At 47.2% G+C, this 21246-nt stretch overlaps 1 protein-coding gene across 2 annotated transcripts in view; it reads right to left on the bottom strand.

Annotated features, from left to right (window-relative positions):
- LZTR1 (leucine zipper like post translational regulator 1) overlaps positions 1 to 21246 on the bottom strand; it is a 30586-nt gene that overhangs the window by 450 nt on the left and 8890 nt on the right. For both annotated transcript variants that reach the window (XM_069960713.1, XM_069960714.1), the window contains exons 6-19: positions 15578 to 15661; positions 14807 to 14864; positions 14435 to 14574; positions 12517 to 12718; positions 12212 to 12322; positions 11988 to 12080; positions 10137 to 10232; positions 7404 to 7590; positions 6841 to 7010; positions 6469 to 6625; positions 5466 to 5592; positions 3724 to 3873; positions 2852 to 2957; positions 1044 to 1124 (exon numbers count right to left, since the gene is read on the bottom strand). In XM_069960713.1, the coding sequence (XP_069816814.1) occupies positions 1044 to 1124; positions 2852 to 2957; positions 3724 to 3873; positions 5466 to 5592; positions 6469 to 6625; positions 6841 to 7010; positions 7404 to 7590; positions 10137 to 10232; positions 11988 to 12080; positions 12212 to 12322; positions 12517 to 12718; positions 14435 to 14574; positions 14807 to 14864; positions 15578 to 15661 (1762 nt within the window). The remainder of the gene's footprint in view (positions 1 to 1043; positions 1125 to 2851; positions 2958 to 3723; positions 3874 to 5465; positions 5593 to 6468; positions 6626 to 6840; positions 7011 to 7403; positions 7591 to 10136; positions 10233 to 11987; positions 12081 to 12211; positions 12323 to 12516; positions 12719 to 14434; positions 14575 to 14806; positions 14865 to 15577; positions 15662 to 21246) is intronic.

Below are 21246 nucleotides of genomic sequence, written 5' to 3'. Positions count from 1 at the left end.
AGGTTGGCCCATATACTAAAGGGGTACTCCACTCAAACATAACGTCTGATATGTTGCTGCCTATGGTGAGACTAACAATTCCTTCCACACTTGTTATTATCTATTCAGTCTCTTTCCCCCAGTTCTCAGCTTCTGCTTTCTGCTGAAGACACAAAAATCTGTGTGTGAGCTTTTCTCTCTGTCTCCCCCTCCTCCCCCCTTCTGAGACAGCTGATGTAAACAAGTACCTGGCTGGCAGTATCTGCAACATTGTAGCTTCTCTGTAATGCCGGGAGGGAAAATCACAGTGAGTTCATCAGCAACTTGACCTCAGATTAACCCTCCCAGTACCACAATGCCATGTAAGTGCAGCTCAGCTCCCATTCAAGTGAACAGCTGCAGTAACCTGGCCCATCCAGTACACACAGCTTCTGACCCCATGCAATGTTTAGCTGATAGTAAGGAGTGCCGGGTCGCTGCCATTCTGCAATTGATGGTTTAGCATAAGGCCATCAGTAATATTAGCCCAGAAAGAAGCTAAATGATTTCTTAAAGGGGTAACAAGGTCTATGTAATAACTAGGAAATGTCTGACACCTGGCGGCAGCTCTGTCCTGTGGATGCTGGTAGAGTTGTACCATACACAGTCGCGTCCCTTCCTATACGCCACAATCCAGGGGATGAAAGTAGCATTTATGCACAGACACAGGACAGACAATCAAGAAGTTTTATTTCTCCAAGTGCTTAAAAGAGTTACTGTAAGTGCATAGAAATCCACAAGAGACAAAAGATGCATCAAAAAGAGCAAATATGCCGATTTACACGGACGAGGGAAGTGTGAAGAGCCCGGCCCATTCTCCTGTAGTGGGAAAGACTCACAAGCCTTGGCATAACACAAGCAGACAGTGCAGCCACCCTGCCAGTCCTCCACACACAGAGAACACTCACAGGTAGCAGAGTTAGTGCAGAGAGTCAGGATAGTTAAGGCACAGAAGAGAACATTGCTCCAAGACTGAAGAGGAGAGGACAACATGTTCCCAGAGCCCCAGAAAAGACGCCACCAACCTTGGTGAACTGATGGACGATGATGTGCAGGCAATGCTTCTTCATATCCAGGGCTTGTGTCTTGTCTGCCGCCTCTAGGATCTGTAATAAGGGATTGGTCACTTATACAGCACATCAGTTATCCCCGGCATCCCCGTGTAATCCTACAGCCTCCTACGTATAGTCACTGTGTATTCCTATATCACAACTAGTCAGAGATTGGCGGGAGACCGGGTCACCCAACACTTATAGGCACTTTCCCATTCTATGTACAATGGCTGAACCTCTTGTGTTACACATCCCCCCCCCCGTCCTCCTAGTGTATAAGCTCTTGTGTCCCCCCCTCCCCAGTCCTCCTAGTGTGTAAGCTCGAGTCCCCCAGTCCTCCTAGTGTGTAAGCTCCTGTGTCCCCCCCAGTCCTCCTAGTGTGTAAGCTCTTGTGTCCCCCCACCCCCCCACAGTCCTCCTAGTGTGTAAGCTCCTGTGTCCCCCCCAGTCCTCCTAGTCTGTAAGCTCTTGTGTCCCCCCCAGTCCTCCTAGTGTGTAAGCTCTTGTGTCCCCCCCCCAGTCCTCCTAGTGTGTAAGCTCTTGTGTCCCCCCCTCCCCAGTCCTCCTAGTGTGTAAGCTCTTGTGTCCCAAAATCCACCTAGTGTGTAAGCTATTGTGGCCCCCAGTCCTCCTAGTGTGTAAGCTCTTGTGTCCCCACAGTCCTCCTAGTGTGTAAGCTCTTGTGTCCCCCAGTCCTCCTAGTGTGTAAGCTCCTGTGTCCCCCCAGTCCTCCTAGTGTGTAAGCTCCTGTGTCCCCCCAATCCTCCTAGTGTGTAAGCTCCTGTGTCCCCCCAGTCCTCCTAGTGTGTAAGCTCCTGTGTCCCCCCAATCCTCCTAGTGTGTAAGCTCCTGTGTCCCCCCAGTCCTCCTAGTGTGTAAGCTCTTGTGTCCCCCCCAGTCCTCCTAGTGTGTAAGCTCTTGTGTCCCCCCCCAGTCCTCCTAGTGTGTAAGCTCCTGTGTCCCCCCCCAGTCCTCCTAGTGTGTAAGCTCGTGTCCCCCAGTCCTCCTAGTGTGTAAGCTCTTGTGTCTCCCCAGTGTGTAAGCTCTTGTGTCCCCCAGTCCTCCTAGTGTGTAATCTCTTGTGTCCCCCAGTCCTCCTAGTGTGTAAGCTCTTGTGTCTCCCCAGTGTGTAAGCTCTTGTCCCCCCCAGTCCTCCTAGTGTGTAAGCTCTTGTGTCTCCCCCCAGTCCTCCTCCTAGTGTGTAAGCTCTTGTGTCCCCCCCCCCAGTCCTCCTAGTGTGTAAGCTCTTGTGTCCCCCAGTCCTCCTAGTGTGTAAGCTCTTGTGTCCCCCAGTCCTCCTAGTGTGTAAGCTCTTGTGTCCCCCCAGTCCTAGTGTGTAAGCTCTTGTGTCCCCCCTAGTCCTCCTAGTGTGTAAGCTCTTGTGTCCCCCCAGTCCCCCTAGTGTGTAAGCTCTTGTGTCCCCCCAGTCCTCCTAGTGTGTAAGCTCTTGTGTCCCCCCAGTCCTCCTAGTGTGTAAGCTCTTGTGTCCCCCAGTCCTCCTAGTGTGTAAGCTCTCGTGTCCCCACAGTCCGCCTAGTGTGTAAGCTCTTGTGCCCCCCAGTCCTCCTCCTAGTGTGTAAGCTGTTGTGTCCCCAGTCCTCCTAGTGTGTAAGCTCGTGTCACCCCAGTCCTCCTAGTGTGTAAGCTCGTGTCCCCCCCCCCCAATCCTCCTAGTGTGTAAGCTCTTGTCTCCCCCAGTCCTCCTAGTGTGTAAGCTCTTGTAAGGCCTCCAGTGCTTTATACGGCACAGATCAGTGATGCGGAATCATGGCTTTCAATACCTGCAGCACATTCTCCACAGTCACGTTCATCTCCAGATTTTGCCGGCAGTATGCCTGCAGCCGGTTACTGAAGAAGCCGTAATAATACGGAGCCGAGAACAAGTAACTGGGGGTTTTGTTAAGGAATAAAGAGAAACCTTTATATCCTTTATTAGGGAAGGAAGAGAGCATGTTATCATGGTGGGTGCTCTACGAATGCCGTACACGCAGTCATACATACCGCCATCACATCACACATGACAGTGATCCATACCGCCATCACGTCACAGTGATTCATACCGCCATGTCACACATCCCATAGTGATTCATACCACCCACACATCAGTGATTCATACCGCCATCATGTCACACATCCCATAGTAATTCATACTACCCACACATCAGTGATTCATACCGCCAACATGTCACACTTCACAGTGATTTATACCGCCATCATGTCACACATCCCATAGTGATTCATACCACCCACACATCAGTGATTCATACCGCCATCATGTCACACTTCACATAGTGATTCATACCGCCATCACATCACAGTGATTCATACCGCCATCATGTCACACATCCCATAGTGATTCATACCACCCACACATTAGTGATTCATACCGCCATCATGCCACACATCAGTGATTCATACCGCCATCATGTCACACATCACACAGCGATTCATACCGCCCACACATCAGTGATTTATACCGCCATCAGGTCACAGTTATTTTCTATCTTTACTGGAGGACAGTGGGACAGGGCACAGGTCGGTTTTACATACCAGCAGTTTTCATTCACTTCGCACACTTTCAGACCGCGACACCATATACTCCCAATCCTCGGATACATTTACGCTGTGCGGCTGGTACCGGATGAAAGGATACAGAGAGTCCTCAGGCGGCATATTGACCTCTCCATAATAGATGTATCGGAGGAGGGATTCAAAGGCTTGTTTACTTGGCACCATCTCACCAATAGAAATATTCACCTGTCCGTCCTCAGGCATGAAAGAGCGGAACATGGCCTCAAAGTAGCTGCAAAGAAAACCGCAACAAGGGGCTGAAGTGCATGACTGAGCGTCCTGACTGTAAGGCCGGCATATACATCACTAGCGGCCAATCATCCTGTGTATGGCCGCCTCCTGACTGTAAGGCCAGCCATATACATTACTACTGCCCATATACATTACTACTGCCCATATACATTACTACTGCCCATATACATTACTACTGCCCATATACACTACTACTAGCTGATCATCCTGTGTATGGCCGACTCCTGGCTCTTTCCTGAAGGCAGAGAAAGATCTGACACGTTTAATTTCAACTCTGCAAGCATATTGTACTCAGAAAAATAAGCTGCCGCCAGTAGTGTAAAGCAATGGAATTCATCCAACTCACCACTTGACTGACAGCAATCTAGAATGTACGGCCAATTTAAGGCTGTGTTTCTGGTCTGACACTGACAATGAAGGCCGTATTACCTGCTCCGACCTGCACTGTAAAAGAACACTAATCTGCACATCAAGTCTATTAAAGAACCCGATAATGGTGCAGACAACACTAGGGATGTTTGTGCAGCACTTGCTTTGATCTGCCATCGGCTGCGGGTCTCTTACTACATGGGGAGATGTGTGGCCAGAGGTGGACTATCTTTACACGTGTTGGATGACAGAGATCAGCCTATAACTAGTGACTGCATGGGGCCCCTTTCTGCACCTTTACATTTAGACTGCAGGACTCACATGGTGGGCTGTTTGTACAAGAAGTGGCCTGAACATTGTCATTAGCGGACTATGCTAATAAAAACTTTTATTGGGTGCGGGTTTTAAAAAAATATTTTTAACACTTTTTTTTCTTTACACTTTATAATTCCCCCTAGGGGACTATTACATGTAATAATTAGAATGCAGATACTGATCAATACCATGCTATAGCAACATAGCATTGATCAGCATTATCGGTTATCTCCCCATAGAGTCTGTCTGAGGCAGACTATAAGATAACCTATCCAACAGGAAGGAGGTAAGTATCATACACCCAACTGTCTGGGAAAGCCATGCTGCGGGGTCCCGATCAGTCAGTGACAGGTACTTCTCCTATAGATCATGGTGTTTAAGGGCAGGAAGCTATGTGATCATGGCTGCCTGTCATTATTCTCGGCTCCTGGGATATTAGTGTGTGTGTGGGGCTAATCACACTGAAGCACCCCCGCACACATTAAAACCCCTTCACAGCAGGAACACAAACACATACATGCACACACACATACATATACATACATGCCTACTGTACGGGGCATCGGCAGTAGGAATATATATAAACGTATTGCTGATGTGAAGGGGTTGAAGTGAATTTGCCCTCAGAAGTGCGCCATGGTATACATCAGCATCCCTCTTTGGCAGGATGGTGATGTATTTGTGGCTGGGTCTCATTCAGGTTTATCCAGCAGGAAGTAGTAATATAAATCCTTCCAGTTTATTTCTCAGTCCTTTTGGATCCACTTCTGGGTCTGACTCAAACTCTCTCAATAAACTGGGATGAAGCTGAATGCACTTCTAGCTGCTCAGCTGCACTCCTGCTTCCAAACCACCAGGCAAGCGTCCAAAACCATGCAGCCTACCCACCTGGAGCGAGCGGCCAGGATGGCTTTGTGCGCCGGTCTCGGGTGTCCGTCCAGCAACAAGGTGATGTCGCAGAAGTCTCTACCGGCCCCTTCCAGATAAGCCTTCATATCCTGGACCAGAGAGGTGCCTAAAGGACAGACAGAATAGCCGCTGTATTAGTACATTGCACCGGCTGACCTCATGGGTTCACCTTAAACTGTAGCAACTACTTATTTAGCCTGCACAAATCGCGGCCTTTAGCTTTTAGGACACACACTTCATATAGAGGTAGCAGTGTAGCAGACATCTTTAGGTGATGCACTGACTATTTAAAGGGCTTGTGTGGTTTTAAAAATCCAGTTCCCATTACCCTGCTGACACAACACTGGGACCCAGTACAGCGGTTATGAAGACCGACTCTAGCTCTGGAGAACCAGTTCAGTGCTGCCGATCATTAATGTGAAGAGGTGCGGTGTAATGCTTGTGGTGCTGGAGGGAAATGGATCTCGTACTGCCAGATTTACAGGCTACCCTGCAGAGGAACGCTGACATTTTATGTACACTTTATATTAATTATTATCTGCTATTATACACTGCGAGAAAGCAGTAAAGGGTGACACGGCCTATACTGCCACTCACATATGTGTTGGGATTTGCCTGTCAGTAGCGATGTCAGAGTCTGTAGAACAAGCAACCACTGATATCATAGGTTAGACTGACTGGCTATTGTTGTCTTATTTTATAGTTACTCCTTTTATCCAAGGATATAAGCTTTAGGCCTCCCTCACACACTCCTATGTGTCGCTTTATTTTGTGCACTATAATATATATCTCATATTTTTCGCTTCATAAGATTCCCTATATTGCAAGAACATATTCTTGCTAATAAGTGTGTGTCTTATATTCTGGAAACAGGGCGACCGGACATTGACTGCTTCCCTAATGTTCAGGCAAATCGCTGAATGTAACCTTAGTATCATATATCCACAAGGACATTATACACAGTAATCTACCACTGACGAACCTATATCAACGGGCTGATCGGAGTGAACCCGGACAGGAGGCTGCTGCTTCCTACGTACGATCTCCACGATCAGCGAGGACGACAAATGCTCAAACTCCTTCATCATGATCACCTGGTTGAAGTGGGATTCCTTCACCACAAAGTTCAGGCAGTGTTCCTGGTGAAGAGAAGCGCGTTCAGCCACCAATGACATGAGAACATTTCAAACCTCCGTACACATTTATGAATAATGCAATTTACGGTAAGTGGATTGGTACAATAAGATACTGACTTATATACCTGTGTCAGATACACAGAACGCTACAGACACAACAGCTGGAGCTTCCCAGGATCTAGAGAGTAACAGCCTTGGGCTGCCAGGCCCTGTGTTACCTTCAGTTGGTCCAGCTGCAGCTTATTGGCATTTTCACACACGACAAGGACATTCTGGAGGTCGACAGATGCTTCAATGTACTGAACGCAGAGCTGCTCCAGTCGTGACAGCTTAAAGTGTAGAGCGAGCTTATACACATCCATAATAAGGAGGACATCCTGGACATGACCTGTCAGAGGAGAATCGGCTTTAATAACAATCCACGGGCACAGACTTCACTAGATCATCAATCATTGTCCGGCTGATTTATGCATTGAATAAATTAGGGAATGCATGTTACCCGTTCTGATTTACTCTACAAGGTTGAGGGAGATGTCAAATATTATATGCACTGACCATGTGATCTACACTTATTTCTCCTCAAGGTTATTATCCTTTCTTACAGGACCAGAAATCCTGTTACTATAATGAAGACGTTCTTATAAAGTCACTGGTGCAATAAACCATCCTCATATCCAAGCAAAATGACCACAGTCCCGTATTATAGGCACACCACTGCCGGCTGAAAACAACAACACCCACACCCATCCCCCACTATGATGTTTTACATGGCGGGGCACACCTTTCCGTGGGTACTTTATCTTGTCTGTGTATAAGAACTGCATAAGTAGTTCAAATGGTCGAGCTTCTGCATCTCGGATGACCACATCCAGCATAGGAAGGGAGCGGCTTGTTTTCTGGGAAGCGCCTGCATTCTCCTGCTTCGGCTGTATGCTCTGCTCATCTTCTTCCAGATCTTGCTTTACCTTCTGATTAAGAACACAATCATTTAACACATAAAGGAATAACACACAAACTAAAGCCCCTATTCCACGGGACTGTGAGGAGCAAACCAGCACTGTCAGCGTTCATTCGCTCCTCGTTCCCCGCCTGCTGCCGTCGCTATTACACACCGCAACAGAGAGAGGGTGCGGGCCGGGGGCACCGCAGGGGAGCTGCCCGGGTGATCGCTGATCGTTCGGGCAGCCTATAGCATATAGCTGCCGTCTGCTGCCTCCTATTCCACAGAGCGACGGCAGCAGATCGATGCTGTACGAGTTGTTTGTCTTTCAACAATGTTGAAAGTCAAATGAGTGCAACATCGTTCATGTCGGCTGATCGTTGCCTTCTATTACACGGAACGATTATCGGTCGAGTGAGGAAAAATGGCCTCTATGGCAATTCACATTGTCTCCTGCTCCCACTGCTCTCCCCCTCAGGAGAGAGAGATTCCATGCCTCTGTCTCACATTGTGTGTGTTTGCTGAGCACAGGCTGGTGATGCAGACAGGAGGCGGGGCGTGATGTCACAGGAGGCGGGTCTGGATCCCCCAATCCCCTGACTGATTCATCATCTCTGACCGGCCAGAAGCAGCTGCTGCACTGATTGTGTATAAGTCTTCAGTGACCTTAGGGCTGTGTTCACACATGTTGGAGTATCATTGCAGTACTGCAGAGTATTCACAAAAATGATGCAGTAACACAAGTAAATGATGCTAAACGGCAGAGAGGATGAGAGCCGACACTGCCAATCCCACCTAGCCAAAAAACGAGGCATAGACAGTATATCCCATGTAAGATAATATGACATAACGTCCTTATTGTGGGGCTCAACCTCAAAGATAAGAGATGCTTGATCATAATATGTGCGTGGAAATGAAAAGGAAAAAAAAATTAATTCAAAAAGTTCTTTACTTTATTCCAATATTAGCATTACAGGTAGAGAATACAGTGTGCTGTGTGGTGTTACAGGTAGAGCATACAGTGCCGTGTGGTGTTACAGGTAGAGAATACAGTGCCGTGTGGTGTTACAGGTAGAGAATACAGCGTGCTGTGTGGTGTTACAGGTAGAGAATACAGCGTGCTGTGTGGTGTTACAGGTAGAGAATACAGCGTGCTGTGTGGTGTTACAGGTAGAGAATACAGCGCTGTGTGGTGTTACAGGTAGAGAATACAGCGTGCTGTGTGATGTTACAGGTAGAGAATACAGCGTGCTGTGTGGTGTTACAGGTAGAGAATACAGCGTGCTGTGTGGTTACAGGTAGAGAATACAGCGTGCTGTGTGGTGTTACAGGTAGAGAGTACAGCGCTGTGCGGTGTTACAGGTAGAGAATACAGCGTGCTGTGTTACAGGTAGAGAATACAGTGCTGTGTGGTGTTACAGGTAGAGAGTACAGCGTGCTGTGTGGTGTTACAGGTAGAGAATACAGCGTGCTGTGTGATGTTACAGGTAGAGAATACAGCGTGCTGTGTGGTGTTACAGGTAGAGAATACAGTGTGCCGTGTGGTGTTACAGGTAGAGAATACAGCGTGCTGTGTGGTGTTACAGGTAGAGAATACAGCGTGCTGTGTGGTGTTACAGGTAGAGAATACAGCGTGCTGTGTGGTGTTACAGGTAGAGAATACAGCGTGCTGTGTGGTGTTACAGGTAGAGAACACAGTGCTGTGTGGTGTTACAGGTAGAGAATACAGCGTGCTGTGTGGTGTTACAGGTAGAGAATACAGCGTGCTGTGTGGTGTTACAGGTAGAGAATACAGCGTGCTGTGTGGTGTTGCAGGTAGAGAATACAGCGTGCTGTGTGGTGTTACAGGTAGAGAATACAGCGTGCTGTGTGGTGTTACAGCTAGAGAATACAGCGTGCTGTGTGGTGTTGCAGGTAGAGAATACAGTGTGCTGTGTGGTGTTACAGGTAGAGAAGAGAATACAGTGCTGTGTGGTGTTACAGGTAGAGAATACAGTGCTGTGTGGTGTTACAGGTAGAGAATACAGCGTGCTGTGTGGTGTTACAGGTAGAGAATACAGTGTGCTGTGTGGTGTTACAGGTAGAGAATACAGCGTGCTGTGTGGGAGGGACCACAATGAAATGATAAAGTATTGCAAATAATTCAGTAACACAATGAAACTGCAATGTGTGAACACAGCCTAGATGTTCAGCAACAGATTTGGGTGGGGAATGGGCAGGGTAGGGGACTGTGATGAACAGCTTAGGGAAAGCAGTGCATTCTGGAACTGCTCAACCAGGAAGTACAGAAACAATACAGAACAAGACCCCCCAAAACAAATGGATTTTTGGTGGTTTCAAAACTGGGGATAGATAGGTAAGTAATGCTTTATGCTTCTGCAGAGGTTTAATTTTTTTAACCTTTACCTTTAAACACTAATGTACATATAACATAAGATGGTGCCGAAAAATACAAAGAAAGAAATTGTGAAATATTATGACTGTCAAAATGCAAACAAAAATGCCAAGATTTAACATGATACTGCTGTATGGCGGTACTAACATCCATATGATACTGCTGTAAGGTGTACTTACCTGTCGCTGCCGCTCTCTTGCTTGAGTGATTTTCTTCCGCAGATATTTACATCTCGCGGTGATAAGAGAAATGTGTCCCCGGACTCGCTCTTCCTTCTAGAATTTTTTTTTATGTGGAAAGAAAGATTGTATTTAAATATACAGATAATACTGACAGATGATTGTACAGCGACGCTATCCAGGCTTACACATATCTGCTTACTAAGTCGCATATTTGTTTCAAAACATTTAGAAAAATAAAGTCACAAAAAAGTTTAGATTTTACGAACGATCTGCGGATTTTTTGCGAACGACGATTTGATAACATGTTGAAAGATCAAAATGAACGATTTCTCGTTCGTCGTTTGATCATTCGCTGCTTTTACACGTACGATTATTGTTCGAATTCGACCGTTATCGCGCAAATTTGCACGATAATCGTTACGTGTAAACGCAACTTTAGGCCAAAGCGTCAGACTAATCAAAGCAACTGATCATGTGAAAACAATCAACCAATCAATAGCACTTATCTTTGGCCCCAAGGGTCCAAGATTATCTGACTGATTATCTGCCAAAGATTTGAAGCCAAAGACACAAAGAGACTATAAACAGGGAATAGGGTCATAAAGGAAAGCCTGAGATTTCTCCTCTTTTCAAATCCATTCCTGGCTTTGGCTTCAAATCATTGGCAGATAATCTTTCTGTGTAAATGGACCCTAAGGGTACTATTACACGGAACGATAATCGGCCCGATTCGGCTGATTATCGCTCCATGTAATAAATACAACGATCATCGGCTGATCGTTGATATAGCTTCTGACCTATTCTCATCGGGCGCAGACCGCGCACCGCTACGTGTAATAGCGGTGCGTGGCCGGCGACTGACGATATACATTACCTATCCACGCTCCAGGGCTGCTGCTGCTGCGCTCTACTTCTCCACAGGTCCTGCGCGCTCTAGCTTCAGAGTGGCCTGTCAGCTGACAGGCCGCCCAGCCAATCACAGGCCGCAGTAGCCCCGTGATTGGCTGAGCGGCCTGTCAGCTGACAGGCCACTCTGAAGCTAGAGCGCGCAGGACCTGTGGAGAAGTAGAGCGCAGCAGCAGCAGCCCTGGAGCGTGGATAGGTAATGTATGTCGTTTAAACAAGGGCTGCAAGGACATCGGTAACAATGTCCTTGTAGCCCTTGTTAAACGATTATCGGACCGTGTAATAGGCCCAGTAAATGAGCGACAATCTAGCAGATCGCTGCTCGTTTACAGGTATTATCGGGCCCCCGTCGGCCCGTGTAATACCACCCTAACAGTAAAGATTTATCTGACAGATAATTGAAGCCAAAACCAGGAGTGGATTGGAAAAGAGGATAAATCTCAGTCTTTCCTTTGACCTGTTCCCTGGCTTTGGCTTCAATATTCAGTCAGATAATCTAGTTGTGTAAATACTACATTACGGATTAAAATCTCTATAGTCTGAAGGACACAAGAGAAGGGGCATGATGGAAACCTTTACATATGTTACAGGACTAAATAAGGGTCAGGAGGGAAGTGTTTTTAGACAAAAACTAAAACACAAGAAGAAGAGGAGACAAAGAGAGGTTACTGGGGGAAAAGATCAGAAGCAACGTGAGAAAATATTACTGTACTGAAAGAGTAGTAGATGCTTGGAGAAAACTTCCAGCAGAGGTGGTAGGTAAATCTACAATGACAGAATGTAACCTGCCTGGTATATACATATATCAATCCCAAGATAACAGGAAGGGAAATACTAATAGGACAACTAGATTGGGCCAGGGGGGTGGCGTGGGGGGGTTGATGGGCGGTTTGATTTTCTCTGCCGACCATCTTCTATGTTTCTATCCCCAACACTACTCACTTCTCCCAAGATAAACTCCACATCACAGAATTGCTGATTCTCAAATAATCTTCCATAATCCTCATGTAAAGTGCATTTAGGATAGCATGAAAACTGTGGAAAAAATGAAAACATACAATTGTTTTAGAATCAACAGAAGCAAATTTATTCACTACACAAAACCTAACCCCCCTCACCCCCAACCCGGGCAGGCTGACCCCGCACTCCCCACACCTCTCTGTTACCTGGAACCGATACATCTCTCCGCTCCTGACATTGTTATCCACAGTGCCCCCGAAGATATACATGGCATCATCGATGACAGCCGCGGCATGGAACAGGCGCCCACTAGGAAGCTGGGAAACAAGGTTTGGATGTTCCAGTCACTTTAATAGTCGGAGCATCATGAACACTGTATGCCAAGCTCACAACGAACACAATTCCATTACAGACACATCTGGAAACAGCAGCGGCATCAGGCAGCACAAAAAGCTTTGTCTACTGCATGGGGAAAAGTGACGCTAATGTACCGGGATCCTTTGGTCCTTACCTCGCTGTCCGGACTGGGCTGTATCACCTCCCAGGATTGAGAATCCACATCATAGCAATGTAACTCATTAGGCAAAGTGTTGTCTGCAGCGCCACCAAATACATATAAGTGACGGTCAAAGGCCACCATGGTGTGTCCGTAACGCCTCTGTGGGGGTGGGGGTGACCCGCGCAGTAGGTGCTCTGTAGGAATCCGCATCCAGCTGTGGGGGGAAAAACTCTGATTAAAGAAGGTATTTTTGCATTATGTAAAACCAATGGGAAAATCGTTTTTGAGAATGTAATGTATAAAAGCTAACTTTCTGTCTCAACCTGGAGTAAAATAAGAACGGAGATCCTGTCCCTGTGTGCACCCGTCACACAAACAGAACTATACACAGATAGATAGATAGATTTAGGGATGGTTCTCGAGGAACCTGAAATAAAACTATTCGTGTACATAGGATGTATGGGATACTAGAACGTATCAATCAAAAGTCATATAAAACAAAGGAATCACATGTGGACATAAAAGGTATATCAATCATGGAATCATTTTTTCATTATTCTATGAAGTATATTCCTTTTCTATAAGTACATGTGCTTTTGAGAATGTGCTGCTCCTGGTTCTCCTAGTCCGCCCTCATATTAACCCCTTCAAGTCAGGGTATACGTTTACATTTTTTCCTTCCTGCCTTCTAAAACCCATAACTCTTATTTTTCTATATACGCAGCCATATGAGGGACGTGACTGCACGTCCTCATGACTCATTCATTTTACTATAAAAAGTACAGTGAAACTAAAAACAAATTATTTGTGGGAAAACCAGTGTAAGAAAAGCCCTGTGCAAACCCCATTCAGACAATTCGTAGGAAAAGCCTCAGCAGATGGCTTCCATCTCTATCTGAAAGGGTTTGTCGGACAGAGTAAAACAATATATAAAACTAAAAGAAAACTTTTAAGGTCTTTTTACACGAGCCAATTATTGTTAATGAGCGTTTCTATGAACAGTCATTTCCCTGATAACTGGCCTGTGTAAATGGGCCCTTAATCACCAGCCCCAGTCTCCTGCTGCAGCCTTCTTTAAGGGTCCTATTACACGGCCTGATCATAATCTGTAAACAAGCGCCAATCTGCTAGATCGGCGCTAGTTTATGGAGCTATTACTCAGGCCAACTATTGGGCAACAAGGGCTGTGTGTGTGTGTGTGTATATATATATATAAGAAAAAATAGTGAAGCAGCACTACTTCATAAGTAGGTTGGTGCCTGCAGATTGCTCCTGCCACGAGCCTCCTTCAATGTATGTACAAAAGTCCGCAGCACTCGTAGATACGTGGAAAAAACTCTGTAATTTATTCAATCACAACTCCGTGTGAACAAGTAAGTAACAGGTGCGGCAAAAAAACATGTGAATGCGACGTTTCGATAGCCTCCCGCTATCTTTTTCAAGCATAGTGAAGTGAAGCACAATCAAGCTTTATATACAATGTAAAAATTCAACAAACAAATATCATTGGTGGTCAGATTCGGGGTTAATTAACCAGCACTTGTGCCGAGGTTGCACGTGATTTAACCCTGTGAATATCTCTGCTGTTGGAATCAGCTGTGAATCAGATCCTCTGTGTTCAGAAGAAAGTTTTCCAAGTGTGAGTGTCCAGTGATAGAAACTTGAAAAAGTCCCAGGATGACTAATCATCATACTTTCATTACACTCAATATATATAGATACAAATAAACATAAAAATAATAGCTTCATATTTCAGACCTTTGAACCCACCGCTGTGAGAGGTGCGCTGTTAGTAGAAGACTTGCAGAATCATATACAGAGTATTATCTGCAGGTATTGTCGTTTAGCTAACAGCTTCCCAACCTGTGAGACTAGATATGTATTGCTCCGGCTATATATTAAATTTTTTTTATTTTTTTATTATACTTACACTTTTTCTGCAAACTCGAACTGGAACAGATTGTTTGTGATCTTCGCTCCACTCTGACCAGAGAAGACAAACATCTTATCCCTACAGACGGCCACAGGAAAATTACAGCAGGAAGGGGGGATCTCTCCACTTTGCTCTATCTGCAATAAATATTAGAGTTACTCACCCACATCTAATATGTGTACACTGCAGAATGATTAGTTCCAGTTGTATTGTCTGCTTCATTCGCATCTGCAGATCCTCCTACCCAGGTTTCATTGCATTTTTTGGACATTTTTGCTACTTCCAATAAAGGTTACAGGCATCTATAATACCACAGTACACACACTGCCCTCTAAGCGTCATGCCATCGTAGATGCTTATATAGTTTACCTCTTCCCAAGTCGCCGCCTCACGATCCTGCAGACTGATGGTCCACATGTCATTCAACCTAAATGGAAAATACAAAGAAAATCAAAAACATGGGAAAACCTGCTTTACAACACAATGAAAACTAATTAAATAATAATATGCATCTAGCAGGTAGAATGGATAGAGTGTTCTGGGATGGTCTGTCCATGTACAAGCTGAATATTTACCTGTTTTTTAGACTATTAGTCCATATGACTTATAAAAACCCCTTTCCCAATAACACAGCTGGGCCAGCCTCCCTCTGCTTCCCACAATAACCACAAGTCAGAGGTTTTGGAGACGTCTGGGCTCGGCACTGGCTACAGACATCAGACTTTCCTCTCACTTCGGGTTATTGGGGATGTACATTGTAAGGCTACATTCACACATCTGTAGTGCAGTGTGCTTCACAGAACACTACATTGCAGCTTCATTAGCGTAGCGATCCGTGCCACAAAACGCGGTCTGCATTACAGCATGTCCTTTTTTTTCGGCACAGATCGCGGCCCCATACCCACGTGCGGATGTGTGAACTGGGCCATTGAATAACATAGGTTCTATGTTCTGTCCGCAAACAACAGACGTGTGAATATAGCCTAAGTTGTAGTGCAGCGGTGTGATAGGAGTCGGCTGTCTAGTGTGGACCATGTCTTCTGTTCACACTCACACTGATGTTACAGCTTTAATACTTTCACACATAGGGATTTGCCTCTGCTAGACGGTTTCTACCAATATAAAATAATGCTTAAGTACCTAGCATTTCCATCATATCCAGCAAAGATCCATAGCTTATCATCATATACTGTAGCTCCATGTGCTGACCGGGCCACTGGTAATCTGAAAGAAGAGGACATCAAGTATCAGGTTATTGATCATCTATTGTATAGTAAATCCAATCAAATTATAACTCATCAATAGATAAAACTGAACAGGTGAATATACAATTTATCCTTCGCACAGACCATTAAAACCCTTAAAGGGAACCAATCGGCACAATCCTGCTGATATGGTTCCCAGCAGGACAGTATAGATCTACTGTACAGCTCCCTGAGCATATCAGCCGTGGCTGCAGCAGTAGCTTTACAGCGGGGAAACGTGCTAAATTCAGGCGCACAAGGCCGGGAGAACGGCGACAACTAATCATCTGGATGAAGAGCCTCCCGTGAAGGGGCAGAGCGTGCGCGGCTGAGTGCTTCTGCCCCTATATTCTAGAAGGGGGGGGGGGGGGGCTGGGTCTCAACACCCATCAACACTGAACGTTAAGCAGGCTAGCTTACTGAGATAAAGGGTAGTGTGGTGAGGATACCCACATTGCCCATTTTTTCTTGCATTTGTCAAAAGAAGATTACCCCCTAGCTATGACAGATTCATAGCTATATGTATTATTTAACATATTAATCAATTCTTCCAAAGAGGGGAGCTGTGGAGACTTCCACAATCCAGTCAATGCCAGTTCCCCAATAAGAAAGAGCTGATACAATAGAGGCCTATGTTTAAGGGGGAATTGGTCGACACCTATAAAGAGGGGTACCAATTGCGGAGACCAATATATCTGGCGGGGTACTAAGTGATCGATCAGCGCTTGGTAGGAGGCCCAATAGGATTGAATATTCGGGCAAGAGCAAAGTATATGAAGTAGTGTGCCCTTACATCCACATCCCCTCCAACAGAGAGCTGAGGTACCAGGGAATACTTGCGGTTGGGCGTATACTACCACCGGAGAGTGCTCTTTATGGCCGCTTCTATATGAGCAACACACTTTAAATATTTATGTATTAACTGCAAGGCCCGTTTCCAGGAATTTAGGGGAAAAGCCTGACTCCCAAGCCTGAAAGGGACGAGATTTGGTAAATTTGGAGTACGAGCAATGAGTGTCATAAATTAAGCAAATACCCCTCTGCTGGAATCGTCCGGCTCGGTAGATTTTGTAGTGAGTGCTCGACTTGAAGAAATCTGTAAAAGTCGCTTTTTGGAAGAAAGTAAGCGGCTCATAGCGATTGAAACGTGTGTAAGGAGCCATCTTTCCATAAATGAGAAACCTGTGTAATACCATGAGCTATCCAAGAGGATAGATCAATGTCTGGTATACATTGGTGCAAGAAAGTTAGCGGGACATGAACCATCGGCAGCCGATATAGTGTGCCGGTTTGGGTGTGGTAGGCAATCCATATTATATAAGACACTTCCACCAACGGATTCCAGCAGGTGGGTCTTGAATCCTTCCAGAAGGGCCAAATTAGTAAGCCTTTCAACGTCATAGGAGCAACGGAGGACTCCTCAAGCATGGCGATGTTTAAAGGGAACCATTCACCCCGTGGCCCCCGGCAGAAACTGACATACAGTGACATAAAGGTCAATATACTTACTACATCGCTCCCGGTCCCGTCCCGAAGCCCGTTGTTGACAAGGAGAAATCGACGATTCTTCTTCTCGCGCCCATTATGGTAATGAGCGCCGCCGGGTCCGAAGTCCAGCCTTCTCCCCGCCTCCGACACTTGATTGACGCCAGGTCCTCTTCCTCCTCGTCTTCTTTCTTCTCGTCGGATCCCGCGCAGGCGCCGTGACAGTCGTTTTCGGCGCATGCGCAGTTCACAATTGAAGCCGCTCCGCAGCTTCACTGTTTACTGCGCGTGCGCCGATTTGCTCGAACACCGTATCCTGTTTACCGCGCAGGCGCAGAAGAGGTGACGAGACCAGCACAGCGGCGCCTGCGCGGGAATTTAGCAGAAGACTGAAGACTGAAGACGTCAATCAAGTTCCAGGAGGCGTGGATGGGCGGCGACGAGAAGAGGACCTCATGAATAAGTTGGACTCGTCCGTCGTTTCCTATGGACGTTGGACTCATCTCAGCTCATTACCATAATGGGCGGGAGAAGAAGAATCGGCGTGTCAACAACGGGATCCGGGACGGGACCGGGAGCGATGTGGTAAGTATATTGACCTTTATGTCACTGTATGTCAGTTTCTGCCGAGGGCCACGGGGTGAATGGTTCCCTTTAAGTAAAATAGCTGCTCCTGTCCTAGTTTTTTTCCAGCCCAGATTAATTTGGAGACTAGTTTTGGGGACTTAACAAATAAATCCGGGGGGGGGCGATAGGAAGGGTGCAAAACAAAGTAAATATAAAAACTTCGGGAGTACAAACATTTTAAGTGTAGCCACCCTACCCATCCATGATATGTCTCATGCCAACAAGCTATCCGCTTCCTTAGCAATGGTAGTCAGAAACAGCTCATAATGGGGCGTGGCCTGAGTCTCATGGAGTGAAGACGCATTTCCTCTGAGCTCCCGGGCCGCCTAGCTCCGCACACCTGCAGCACCCTGCTCCCCGCTCTCTTATGGGGAACAGGCGACACCAGAAGCCTCCCAAGACCCTCCCTACCTCCCGGGCAAGCCGTTCGGCGCAATCGACGCTCCTCCGGTTCCTGGCCCCGGAGTCTTCACCCACCGCGCTGCGCTCCAACATGGCGCCGGACCCGCCTGAGGCACCAGCGAGGTCTGAGGCGGACGCCCCCGCCGGCCAGCAGCCGACACAGGACCCCGCAAATCCTCGGGACCGCATCGCTCCTGCCACCTCTACTTGCCGCGGGCGGCAGGACGACAGCCTGCGGGATGTCGGGGGCGAGTCTGCCATTGCCTTCTCCCCCGGCCCCACATGCTCTGACTATGAGGCGCAGTACCCGCCACTAGAGCAACAGCCCTTCACCCGCAGGCAGGCGTCCAGGGATAGAGCTGCTGCGCATAGTGCCACAGCTCAACAGCAGCCGGGCCCTCCATCTGTCGCCCCTGCATCACCTCATCTGTCCCCTGCTGACTTTGCACTGACGCCCGCCATCTTGCAGACCCCAGGTGGCCCCTGGTCCTCCCCCTCCTCTCACTCCTCCATGGAAGATTACTCTGCCCCCCCCGCATGATGCCTCTGCCCCATGGGCGCAATATCTGAAAAATCTGCCCACTAAGCAGGACTTCCAAGCTCTGATATCTGAGGTCAGCTCTGCATGTCGGGCTGAAATCACTGCTGTGAGGAATGACATAAAGGCCATTGCTGATCGTGTGGAATTGCTTGAAACTGATCATGAGCAAACCAGAGCACTAACATCTAACCTCCGTAACACCTCTGAAGCTCAGACACAAGCTCTAAGAGAAATGCGCCGACAGTTGGAGGACCTCGATAACCGCGGCAGTCGCCACATCATCAGGGTGCGGGGCTACCCCGAGGCGTCTGGAACAGAGGACTTACATGTTACCCTCAAAAAGTTGTTTAACCAAATTCTGGGCCTCCCAGCAGACTCCCCCCTGAAACTGGACCGTGCACATAGGGCCTTGCTCCCAAAGGGAACCTCTGCTACACCCCGTGATATTATCTGCTGTGTTACGGACTTCATGACAAAGGAGGACATTATGCGCAAAGCGCGGCTGTCGCGCACTATTGTCTTTGAGGGATCTGAAGTTCAGCTTTATCCGGACCTTTCTCATATTACTCTCTTGCAACGGCGCCTTCTGCGCCCCCTCCTGGACACCCTGAGAAACAACGGGATCTTATATCGCTGGGGTTTCCCTTTCTCCCTCACGGCCAGAAAGCACGGTCGCTCTGCAACTCTCTCCTCTCTCGAGGACCTCCCTAAATTCTACAATTCCCTCCAGATTACACCTCCCAGATTGGGACCAGCTTACAGGGGGAAGAAGACCCGCTGCTCTGCCCCCGCCCGCCTCGATCCAGCTTGACTGATGGGAGACCTTAACTAGAACTGCAGGGAGGTGGCTCCTTGGGAGCTTCTGCCTTTTTTCTCAGGGTCCAATTATTCGGGTCCATGACTGTTACTTATTTTTGTTGCATTATTCGTAGTTGCCTAATAGGTTACTGGTGTTGTCCTCTGTTGCCCCCTCTTCCCTTAGTTTGTGTCTTACCCTATTCCCTACCCCCTCCCTCCCTCTCACTCCCACATGATCAGTTATTATGGTGAAACCTACCCCTTTCTCCCCTCCCCACCTAAATTCCCTCCCTTATAACCTTGCACGCTTTAATAGGCGGCCCGGGGCTTGACCTGTTGTTGAGCTCCCCGGCTTCTCCCACGTTCCCCACTTGATACAAGTGGACCATTTTGTTTGTCCTCATCACCTACTTTCCACTATTGTGGATTGTGTTTGTAGCTGTTTGACATTTTCCAGCCATGGTCCGGTATCTCACGCCTGGCTGGGCGTATGGTTATTTAACTGTTTTCTATGTTTTCTTTTTTTCCATGTTTCCTCCTCCTCTCCTTTTCCTCACCCTCTATTTCCCTACCTCCTTCTCGGACGCTGTCCCTCCTCGCTCCGCCGGTCACTTCCACTATGGGGGGGCTTTCTGGCACCCGTGGGCCCTCGCTCACCTCATGCTCCCTCCTCTGGGACCACTTTATCCATGCACGACCCCACTCCTTTTCCCCTTTGATAATGGTTAGGTTAGTTACCCACAATGTTAAGGGCCTGAATTCCCCGGCTAAACGCAGACTTGCCCTCCAGGAATTGCGCCGCCTTAAAGCAGACATCGCTTTCCTGCAAGAAATGCACTTTGAGGCTAGCTCCTCTTTTGCCTTCGCTAAGCGCTGGTATCCCCGCACTTATCATGCCCTTTTCAAGTCCTTAAAGTGTCACTGTCGTGAATTTTTTTTTGCAGAAATCAATAGTCCAGGCGATTTTAAGAAACTTTGTAATTGGGTTTATTATCCGAAAAATGCATTTTTATCATGAAAAAGCAGTTTGAAGCTCTCCCCCCTGTCTTCATTGTTCTCCTATGGAGAGAGCTAAAGAAAAGACCAAAACAGGACAACAAAGAGTTAATCTACAAATCCCTCACGGGATATCTCTACTGACCATCACCAGTGACCTGTCTGAGCTCAGATTACAGCTGTCACCCAGCTCCGTGCCTGTAATCCTCTGTTCTCTGCTTTCTGCTGCCGGCTAACTCCCTCCTCCCCCCTCCCCCCTACCCCTCCCCTCTCCCTAGAGCAGACAGGGGACGTCTCCTGCAACAAGTCACAATTTTCAGATTTTTCAGAGTGGATGAAAAAGAGGAAGGAGGGGGGGACCTGGGAAAAGGCTTTTTACATGCAGATAATGGCAGATTTGTCTAATAAACCCAATTACAAAGTTTCTTAAAATCGCCTGGACTATTGATTTCTGCAAAAAAAAAAAAAAATACGACAGTGACTCTTTAAAGACATTACCGACCCGCAGGGTCGATACGTCATCTTACACGGCTCACTCTCAGGGACTAAGTTTACTCTCTGTAACCTGTATGCTCCTAATGTCAAGCAAGTTGCTTTTTTCCGCAGGGTGTGTAAACTCCTTGAACCCTTTCGCGACACTTTATTAATAATCGGTGGTGATTTTAACCTTGTTTTCTCTCCTACTGCAGACAGACACGCTCCTTTCTCCCTGCTCC

The sequence above is a fragment of the Dendropsophus ebraccatus genome, chromosome 3 (assembly GCF_027789765.1).
Source record: "Dendropsophus ebraccatus isolate aDenEbr1 chromosome 3, aDenEbr1.pat, whole genome shotgun sequence".
NCBI lineage: Eukaryota > Metazoa > Chordata > Amphibia > Anura > Hylidae > Dendropsophus > Dendropsophus ebraccatus.
The sequence above is the reverse complement of the archived record's forward strand: the minus strand, read 5'-3'. Positions and strand labels throughout refer to the sequence as shown.